We start from the raw sequence: 10,914 nt of genomic DNA on the forward strand, positions 1-10,914 counted from the left end.
AATTCAGGGGCACTTAACTCTTAGCAGTCCTTTCCCATTCTCCAGCCCCGCTTGCCGAAGAGCTGCGGCGACTTGAGCTTCCCCGTTTAATTGCTCAGTTAGGAGGCGGACTGAGCGGTAGATCAGCGCATCAGATGCCGCTCACTTTCCTTTTTTAAATCTAAACCCTCCGGTTTTCGCTTTTCTAAAAAGCACTTAAAGAAATCATATGCTACCTGTCATTCCACTCTGTTAATCCTCTTATCTTAGGGTACCCACACCATTTACCTTAATTTGCCTTAACTGCGCGCATACAGCGTTTTCCCGGTAGCATATCGGGCGGTGGACGCTCCCATCGGATCAGTCCGAGCTTGGCGCAGAAATAGGACACCAGGATCTTCTGCCCTTAGCCCCCCGGGTGCTGCCCCCCGGTGCTTTCCCGCTCGCTTACCTCCGACTTAAGTCCTTTTTCAGATCTTTAGGTACCCATTCCAATCTCGCGGTCCCTTTCAGGTCTGTAGTGCGCGTCGTTCAAATCTTTGGGTCTCCGCTCGGGTCTTTGGGTCCTCTCTCCGGATCTTTAGGTCCTCTCTTCGATCTTCAGTCTCCAGGGCTGGTCCCCGTTTCGGGCGCCACTTGCCGGTACGCGGAGGTGTCCAGCGAGGGAAGAATGCAAGACAATCAATATGATTGATAGAGCAAACTCCAACTTTATTAGAAATGACGGGCACTTATATACTCCTATCCCGAGTTGTACAAGTCCGGAACTACACTCATGATTGGTCAGCTGTACTAGAGCCTGCCATGATCTGAACAGTGACTGGCTCCTAGGCTCAGGTATGCACATGCTCAGTCAGAACTCTCCACCCGAACTCTTTCTTCGGCACATCCGGGTGTTTACTTCGTAGCTTCACTTTTATCAACTGGTTCTCTTGAGAAGGTCCTTGGTCACTAAGGCCCAGGTGTTCTTCAGTAAAAACAAGATTGCTCACACATCCGATGTTTATTAAACAACCTGCAACACTCTCCCACAGCATTCTCCTAGAGAAGCTGGTAGATCATGGCATGGACAAGTGTATTCCTCACTGGGTAAAAGACCGGCTGAATGGCCATGCCCATAGAGTTGTAGTGAATTGAGTTAAATCCAGTTGGTGGCTGGTCAGTAGTGGTGTCTCCCAGGGCTCAGTGCTGGGGCCAGTCTTGTTCAATATCTTTATCAGTGATCTAGATGAGGGGATCAAGTGTGCCCTCAGTAAGTTTGCAGATGACACCAAATTGGGTGGGAGTGTCAGTCTGCTCAAGATAGGAAGGCTCTGCAGAGGGACCTGGACAGACTGGATCAATGGCCAAAGCCAATTGTATGAGGTTCAGTAAGGCCAAGTGCTGGGTCCTGCACTTTGGTCACAACAACCCCAGGCAAAGCTACAGGCCTGGGGAGGAGTGGCTGAAGAGCTGCCTAGCAGAAAAGGACATGGGGGGGTTGGTTGACAGCCTGCAAAACATGAGCCAGCAGTGTGCCCAGGTGGCCAAGAAGACCAATGGCATCCTGGCTTTTATCAGAGATAGTGTGGCCAGCAGGAGTAGGGAAGTGATTGTCCCCCTGTACTCAGCACTGGTGAGGCCGCACCTTGTGTACTATGTGCAGTTCTGGGCCCCTCTCTAGAAGAGGATGTTGAGGTGCTGAAACATGTCTACAGAAAGGCAAAAAAAGCTGGTGGAAGGCCTAAAGAACAAATCCTGTGATAAGAGGCTGAGGGAACTGGGGTTGTTTAGTTTGGAGAAGGGGAGGCTGTCACTCTCTACAACTACCTGAAAGGAGGTAGTAGAGAGGTGTGTGCTTGCCTCTTATCCAGGGAGTAACAGTAAGACTAGAGGAAATAGCCTGAAGTTGCACCAGGGAAGGTTCAGACTAGATATTAAGAAGAATTTATTTACCAGAAGGGCTGTTAGGCACTCAAACAGGCTGCCCAGGAAGGTGGTGAAGTCACCATCCCTGGAGGTATTAAAAACATGTAGACGTGGCAGTTCAGGACACGCACTACTGGGAATGGTGGGTGGTGTGTTGTTTGGTTTTGGTTTTGTTTGTTAGGTGTGTTTTTTTCTTTTCCTGGGTGGATGGCTGGGCTCTGTGATCTTGGAGGTCTTTTCCAGCCATGCTGATTTTGCGATTCTGTACTTCCAAGTGTTGCAGCATCTGGATCACAGAGTCTGTCTTTTGGAGGGGGTATTGTTGGAATAGATGATCTTCAGAGGTCCCTTCCAACCCCTAACAGTCCTTGATTCTGTGGCCGCACACTGGAGCTCTCCCACTGAGGCCCTTAGGAGGCCACGAGACAGTTACTCCAGCTGTGAAGCTGTGCTTATCTTTCTGTCTTCTCTTTCTCAACACAGGCGCTTTGATTACCGTCCAAAAACTGACCCTTACTGCCAAGCTCGTTACACCTTCTGTCCCACTGGCTCTGCCATTCCAGTTATGAAAGAAGAAGATGTCATTGAAGTGTATCGATTACAGGTTCCAGTATGGCAATTCAAATATGGGGACCTACTAGGACATCTGGTAAGGTGATGTTTTTGTTCAACAAAGTTCTAGTGGCAAATGCCGCTGAATTCAAGAAGCAGGTGTCACGAATGGGAGCTGTAAGGTTGGGATATGCTTGTATGTAAGAGTTCTGGAGTACGCAGGCTAGGCTATTCCTAAGGAGCAATAATTTTCAAACAAAAGTGACAGAATTTAGCTCAGCTAAAGAAAAGAGCATGACCAGCAGTGTTGTTGGGTTTGAATGTTTTCCCTATGGAGCTGCATGTTTGGGAGCGTTTTGTGTACACACACCATTACGTTTTGGGTGTCTTTTTTCTGCACTAGCACTGTGTCAAGAAACATTTATTTGTTCCTGTTTATCAGATGAAACACTTGTGTAGTGTATGAACTTCTTTGTTGTTAAAAACTTACGTATTTTCATGAACTTGGATATCTGTCAGGAGTGGGCAGCCAGCTGGTTGGAATGGTGAATGAATTATGGGGAGTTGTTTGCTTTTACAGTTCTTTCTTGAATGTTATGATCAGTATTGAATTGAAGTCTCAATTAATGGAGTCATGCAACTATGAAAGAATCTCAACTTTAGTAATATTTATAGCTATAGCACCAGCAGCATAATGAAGCTGCAAAGCACGATCCTTAATGAATAAAGAAATACTAGTGAATATGAAATGGCAACATCAAAACCAAGCACACAGAGTAAAATAATGGAAATAGCTTCAAATATTGTTGCCCCAGTTGTTAAACTAAGGTTGAATTTAGTATTTACTGTGCAGCTTAAAAAATATATGTATTTATATCTTTATTTTTTTGGCTTTCATTACTAAGATCTAGTTTTGGTAACTCAGTTCTGCTCTATGTTTCTTCAATACCCCAGTGAGATTAAGGATTCAGAAGGGAGCTTGAGTTTTGATGGTGAGCTCCCACTGAGTATCTGCTTCCAAATAGCAGATGTTACAATGGATGGCACTTGAGGTAATGTGACTCTGTGATAAAAGGATGTTTGTGATACAGTCTAGTGTGTTGTGCTACTGGATCCCAGATGTTACGGGAGCCCCTTCCCTTCTTACTGTTACACAACACCTCCCAAGTATCTTATCTTCTGTCTAGGTCAAGCTGAAGACAGTTTTATGTCGAAGTTTTGGCTTTTGAAGCTTCTTCCATTGTTGGTTTTTTGTTTTTTTTTTTCTTTTCCAGAAAATTATGCATGATGCTGTGGGTTTCAAGAGCACCCTAACAGGCAAAAACTACACAATGGAGTGGTATGAGCTCTTCCAGCTTGGCAACTGCACATTTCCACATCTCCGCCCTGGCATGGATGCACCATTCTGGTGTAACCAAGGAGCTGCCTGCTTTTTTGAAGGAATAGATGATGCACACTGGAAGGAAAATGGAACTCTTGTTCTCGTGACTACAATATCAGGTAGATTTCAGATGCCTTGGATGGTACTAATATCATAAAATATAGAGACAGCCTTGTCTTAATGTAAAGCAGTAGCTTTTAATTTGTTTTGTAGGTGGAATTAGATGATCTTCAAGATCTCTTCCAACCCAAAGCATTCTGTGATTCTATGATTATTCACAATATTAGTCACTGATGCTAATTTCAAGCTGAAATACTATCTTTAGACATTTCTTCCTAGAGAAAGCAGTATGAGGCTGCTGCCTTTTGAACAATACATGCTGAAGAGTAGTTAAATGAGGGTCATTTGGTGTTGCTGTACAAAAACACTGAAGTCTCTTGAGTGTAAAAATAGCAAAACAGCTTATGTAGAACCATTATGGACTCTTCATGTGGCTTCACCAAAACAAAGCCTTCTATTGTGAAGTGGCAGATGACTGCTGGGTTAGAAAAACTGGTGACAATATGTATATTACTGAGCAAACAAATAAGGTATATTTAGAAAAAGTCTCAAAAATATAAAAAATCTGGATCTCTTATTTCCATCTCCTCCATTATCTGTCATAAAAACTGTGCGAATATACCCAGTAATAGGTCTCTGTCATATGTCATAGAACAAAACCAGGATTTAGACCTCTAACTACATAGATGATGAGCAGAATAGTTTCCTGGTATATACCAAACACTGAAATTGTCAAATAAAAAGGCATTTAAATAAGCCTGGTTGATTGCTGCAGTAATACAGTGAGTGACTTAGGAACAAAGTCTCCCAAAGACTTGGAGAGTTGCATTTTTGTGTGACAAAATCCACTAATTCTCCAAAGTTAGCCCAGTGTACAGGGCACAGAGGAGAGTCAGAGTACAGCTAGTGTGCAGATATGGTGCTTTATATTTGCCCTCCTCCCCTTTAGCAGCTTTGCTGTTCTCAGTGTCTAGATAATCTATTTGGTGCTGCTCAGACATACTAGACTATTCTTTAAGCAGTGGAATAAACAGAGCTGCTTTCCTGTGAGTTTGTAGTTCATGACTGAGGTCTTTGCTACCTGATATGGTTGAGTTCTTTTGTATGAATACCAAGTTAAATAATTTCATACGGTTCTGGAAGTTGTAATTCTTCCTGCTTGTGTGGATTATTTGAAACCAAAGAAGGCTGAGGATACTCTGTGTGGAGGCATTGTTATGGTCCTCCTTGTCTCTCTCACTTCTTGTTCACATGAAAGTTTTAGGAAAGTAGCATCTCTGAGAGCTTGGAATTGTCTGAATTTGACTAGGCATATGAAATGTCCTGTGGAAGAAGGTGAACGGATGCAAGCACAGATGGACAGCACCATGAGTTGAACTCACTTCCTTCACAGAGCAGGCAAAAAGCATCTCATCTCATGGGAGAGAGCTTTAATGTATGAAACAGCAGGATCATCTTGGCCTTTGTGAGATCCTGTAGTTGTCAGCAGTGTCAGAGACCACAATGAAGCATTCTTATTTTCTTCTAAAACCCATCAGTCAGGTTAATGTTACTTAGGGGCATGTTCCTTTTATGGAAATAGGGCAGGAATTTCCAAAGCCTGATTTTTGACTGTGTTGGCATCTTTCAACAGATTGATACGGAGCCATGCATTAACCTGTAATATTTTTTGTTTAATTTAAGCTGTTAAAGGCCAGAAATTCATATGAAGTCCATCTTGGACTTGTTAGGAAAGAGTAATTCTTTTCAATAGCCTTGCAGAATACACACTAGGAAGCTAATCTGGTAGGAACTGGAGAAGATGAAGGGGAGCCTCAGGACCATCTATAGTGTATATTAAGTGCAGTTCTTGATACAGATATAATGACTTACTGTTTTATTAAACCAAGTCATGGACAATTTAAAAAGAACGTGTCCAAGACTTTCACTCAACAGAATGATTGTTATTTTTACTGTGATCCCAGAAGTTCTTAAGTATTGAGTGAAGAACAGTTATAATGGAGTAGCCTACTAGGAGAATGTGCAGAGCTTTACTCTGAGGTAGCAGAGCTTTACTCTGAGGTAGTAGGCTGCACATGTCCCTTCCCTGAGGATGTGAAGTGTGTTTTTTCTCTTTGATGAAGAGCAGACCCAGCAATCTGACTTTTGCAGCTTGTTGTGGAGGGAAAGGTGTAGCTTGCAGTGCTCTTCACTGGTCTTGACAAATACAACATTGCAGTGAATTCAGACTTAATGCAAGAGGCTGGGCTGAGGTGCAGTGCTAGGACTACAAGAAAAACATAGGAAGGAAGAGTAGTTCTGTGCTTCAGCTCTGTTTTGGGAAGACAAATGCATCACATGTATGGAGCTACCAGACGGATGAGCTGAGTTAGACATATCTTCCTCATTCTGGTTGCAAGATCACCAACACTCTCCAAACATGTATTCTAAATAAAATCAAAATAATCCACAAAGTCTTTAAGTTTACAGGTCTGCACATGCCACTCATATCATTTGGCTTAATTCAACTGTGCTGGCTGAGGAGCTGCTAAAACAGCAGGGTCTCTGTCTGAAGTTTCTTTCGTGGAGAGACATGAACACTTCTGCCCTGAATTGTCAAATTTAGTTAAAACTTGAGGAAGTGCAGAAATGCCTGTTGCACTGGTGAGCAATTTGTTGGCATCTCTTGTAGAATGTACTGCCTGCCCTCCTTGCTACATGGATAAAACAAAATGAGAAGTGTCATGGTTCTCTGATGTTTGGGTGTTCTCGTGTAGTAGCAGGAAATGAGGCAGAAAAAGGAATTACAGCTTAAATAACTTACATGTAAAGACAGTTTGTTCAGTGGGGTGTCAGTTCTCCCTCCAACCTAAGCCTTGCATCTTTGTATGGCTAGGTGGTGGTGTAGGTAAACTTTTGCAGAGAAGGGAGGTGAATCCTGAAATAGATGGAAAACACTTTGAGTTGTGTATTTGCTACCTTGTCTCAGTAATCATTATTTTGATCTCTTACAGGAACCATGTTTAATGAAATGGCAAAATGGGTAAAATACGACAATGACACTGGCATTTACTATGAGACCTGGACAGTCCAAGCAAGCCCTGACAAACAATCAACAGTATGGTTTGACTCTTATGAATGCTCTAAATTTATACTGAGAATGTACCAGAAGCTAGCTGACTTAGGAGCTGTGTTTAAGAAGATACAAACAAATTACACAAGCATCATTTTATTCAGTGGAGAACCTATTTACCTGGGAAATGAAACATCTATTTTTGGACCGCTAGGAAACAAGACGCTGGCAGCAGCTATAAGAGACTTCTATTATCCATTCAAACCTTATCACACAGTCAGAGAGTTTTTTGTGAATCTTCTAAAAATAATTGATCGTGTCATCTTGAATCGTCAGTTTTACTTCTTCTATAACTTGGAATACTGGTTTTTACCTATGAAGTTCCCTTATGTCAAGATAGTTTATGAAGAGGTCCCTTTGCCTGTTGGAAGCAAAACATCTTCTGATGTATAATTGCTTATCGAAAAACTGAACTTGCCCTTATGCCAGAATATCCTTAAGGATTTTGGAACGCTGCCATGCTGGTGTTAAAGTGTCGTATGTCTCACTGTGAACTGTAAAAGTTGTGCTGGGAAGGCTTTGCTAGATGTGGGATAATGCAGCCTGTGGGAAAAATGTAGCCAGGGACTGGCGGCCGGATGATATCGCGTTGTACGGAAAGATAGGGCCTCCTCCACCCTAGATAGCCAATAGGGCTTAGTATATGAGGTAAGCAGATGGAAGTGGTGCTGCTAACTCAGGGCACGACCCAGGGTATAAAAAGCTGTGTTGCGCACTAATAAACGCCATTTTGCCATCCACCACATTGGTGTCTGTGTGCTGATGTGCCCAGCAGCCCGGAGGGGTCGCTGAGTCGCTACTGAACCAGGTCGCCACGCCTTTAGAAGGCAACAGCTAGACCACATGAAGGACTATGCCTTTTTTTCCTTGTTACCTATGTAACACGTTCATGAATGCTTCAGCATCTCTGACTCAGCCAGCTCCTGTGTGACCATGGACACCTGCTGCCTGAAGGTGGGCTGATGTGGCTCCTCTTGGCTCAACTTGGCAGTGCCAGAAGGTGAATGGGAGGCAGCCCAGCTGCTCTGGCCTCAGGCACTCCAAGGACAGGGCACATGGTGACAGAAAACACCTGGCCTCCCAAGGAGGTGAGACACAAGCATTACAAGGACTTTCTGGTCTGAACAGCTCAGCTCACCTGTGTGTTGGAGCTAACAAACCTGGGTGCCTAGATGTGCCCAGTTTCCTCAACATGTGCCTTAGTTGGGTGTTTCTGTACGTCTCTGGTGTGTACAGCTGGAACCTGTAATCTGATATCTGGTTCATTAAGTAGATGTTCAGCAAATCAGCAGGGTGGAAAGGGGCAGTGAATCTATTAGAAGATGACATGGGTGGTACCTCTTCACCACTTTGCTTCCTTCACCTGCACTGTAAATACAATACAGAGGGTTCTTCCTAAGATTTGTGTGTGTGTTTTTGAGCACAGATAGAAGGCAAACAGGCTGTTTTGATGCACAGCTGCAGTGTTCCAGCAGCCTCCTGTCTCAAAGTCTACTTGATGCTTCAGTTAGGTCAGTTTGCTAGAAGTCAGGTTTATATTCTCCTTAAATTTCTTTTCAAAGCATGGAATCCTTAATACGAAAGAAGTAATGAGAGTTCATGGGCTGTCAAAGTCACAGGTAAAAATTGGCACTTGTCACAGATTTGCCTGTAAATAACAACTGCAGTGACTCTGGCAGTAATGGTGCTGTGCCAGCTGCTGTGTCCTCCAGTCCTGTTCCAGCCTAGGCCTAGAGCAGCTTGGCAGCTAGTTCCCTTTAAACCCAACCCACCACTGCCCAGGGAACACTGGCTTTCTGGAGACAAGTGAGGTGCCTGTACACAAAAAAACACACGTGCAGCAGCCAAGTCCTATCCAAGTGTACTCTGGTGGTGCTGTTTTAAACTAGTTGCAGAGTGAGTAAGCACTCCTAGAGAGGTTATTACTGCATCACTGCTAAGCAGGGACACAGGAACCCAGCTCGGTGGGTTCTGCGTTGAGCCCCGTTAATAGCCTGCTGCAGCCCAAGGGGAGTACACAGTGATTTGATTTGAATCAGAAGTAGGGCAGAAAATTACCCTTGTATTCAAAAGTCACTAAAATTAATTAGTTGAATGGCATTGACATGTACTGAGATGAGCATCAGAGCTAGTGTGAGAGGAATGAGGTGATGAGAGCACCTGTGTTCTGCAGGGGAAATCTTGTAATTAGTTCCACTGTTAAGTGAAACTTCATCTTCTACTTCAACTTGAAAGACTTTACCCTTTGCAGCCAAAGTCACAAGCCCTTGCTTTAACCAGCTGACCTTCAGATTCTTTAGATTATCCCCCAAAAAGGTAATCCAGGAGGCACTTGGGAAGATGAACGGGTGCAGCAAGCTTGGCTACAGAAGGTATGTTCTTCTTGGTCATGTTTTTGTGACTTTGAAACCCTCAGCATCATTGAACATATCCTCAGGAAAAAGCCTCAACCTCAAAACTACTGTCCAAAGCTCTGAAGGGGAAATAGGATCATGCCACTAAAGCCAGTAGAAGCCCCCAAAGCTGCTTCTGTAGCATTTGCTAAAAACACTGATACAGCTGGAGACCTTTCAGAGCCTGAAGCAGATGCCATGGTGGGGTATGTCATGCTTTGTCATAGTAGAGTAGAGGTCTCCACTCAGCCTGACAGTGCTGTTTGTTCACTGTATGGCACTTCCTTGTCTTCATATGGGACCTAGGGAGCCTACACACCAAAGTAATTATTTTCCTCTAGTGTTTGGAATACTTTGTGATGCATAGACTGGAAATGCCAAATCTTGAAGTACACAGCTAATGGGAGCTGAACCCCACTTGTCAAAGCAGTGGACTAGTAATGTCTAGTGAGATTATACAGCCTGATGTAGCTGCCTGGTTGCAAAGGTCAAGCCTTCATGATTATTTAAAGACCTTGAGCAAAAGTAGTGGATGTGTGTACAGAAGAAGTAATCACTTTTCATATCTCTCTGGTTAAACATAACTCCATGGTTCTATCAATACAAGCTTATAATATCCTGGGATTTTTTTTACCTAAAGAACAACCCTTCTCACTTTTTCTATTTAATTTGTAAAGTCTGTTTAATTTGACGTGTTTTACTCTAACCTAATACTCTGGATGGTACAGGGAGTTGCTTCAAGAAGAGACAGTTACATCAGAGCATGTATTGGTTGCAAGCTGGAGGACAGAAAATTTCTGGCAACAAAAAGAGATTAAGACAACTGGACTGCTAATTGTCAAAGATCCTATATCCCTTGTAGGCAGAAGCAGAGAGCAGCAGCTATTTGAGACAGAATCTGTAAGTGTTTTCAGCAGAAGGTCACATTGATGATCATTTGATGCTTCCTTTATGCAGCCACGTGTGTCTTCAGCCATGTGTGTATGCAAGCCTGTTTCACACTTTGAACTCTATCCTCAGTTCAAAGGTAGTGGTGACCTTTGTTAAACATACATTAATTCCTTCTGAGGCTGGTATTCCTGCTTGGCGCAAGTGTTGGGGAGAGAGAGAGGCCCTCACTTTCTTTGCTTCTCTCTATTGAGGAGTTTTTGTTCAGAACCTTAAACCAGCTGTCCAGACTGAATGCACACCTGGGTGGAAATAAAATTCCACCAACACAAACTGCAGTCCTACAAGAGGTGCAGTTGCTAAAGTTGACTAATTAATTGCACTGAAAATATTTGCACTAGCACTTACGCTGAAGTTCATGGGTGCAGTGCCCTCTTGTCAGCAGAATCCAGAATCCTCAAGTTAAGCCTGTAGGGTAGAAGCCAAAACAACACTGAGGTGCTGAGTAGGCTGTTTCTGTGCAGTTTAGATGACCCCAGAATCAATCCATAAAGACAACACTTCTGCCATTTAAAAAGCAAAGGTTTCTTTACACTTGATGATCTGTTCTTGTTTGTACCTGAAAGTCAGCTATGTAGCTC

At 43.4% G+C, this 10,914-nt stretch overlaps 1 protein-coding gene across 1 annotated transcript in view; it reads left to right on the forward strand.

Annotated features, from left to right (window-relative positions):
• CLN5 (ceroid-lipofuscinosis, neuronal 5) overlaps positions 1-7,518 on the forward strand; it is a 9,451-nt gene extending 1,933 nt beyond the window's left edge. Inside the window, exons 2-5 of the mRNA XM_010003516.1 lie at positions 493-621; positions 2,371-2,536; positions 3,714-3,939; positions 6,874-7,518. Coding sequence (XP_010001818.1) covers positions 493-621; positions 2,371-2,536; positions 3,714-3,939; positions 6,874-7,385 — 1,033 coding nt within the window. The 3' untranslated portion in view covers positions 7,386-7,518. The remainder of the gene's footprint in view (positions 1-492; positions 622-2,370; positions 2,537-3,713; positions 3,940-6,873) is intronic.
• Positions 7,519-10,914: the final 3,396 nt, after the last annotated feature.

This window comes from Chaetura pelagica, unplaced genomic scaffold (genome assembly GCF_000747805.2).
Source record: "Chaetura pelagica isolate M959 unplaced genomic scaffold, ChaPel_1.0 scaffold106, whole genome shotgun sequence".
Classification (NCBI taxonomy): domain Eukaryota; kingdom Metazoa; phylum Chordata; class Aves; order Apodiformes; family Apodidae; genus Chaetura; species Chaetura pelagica.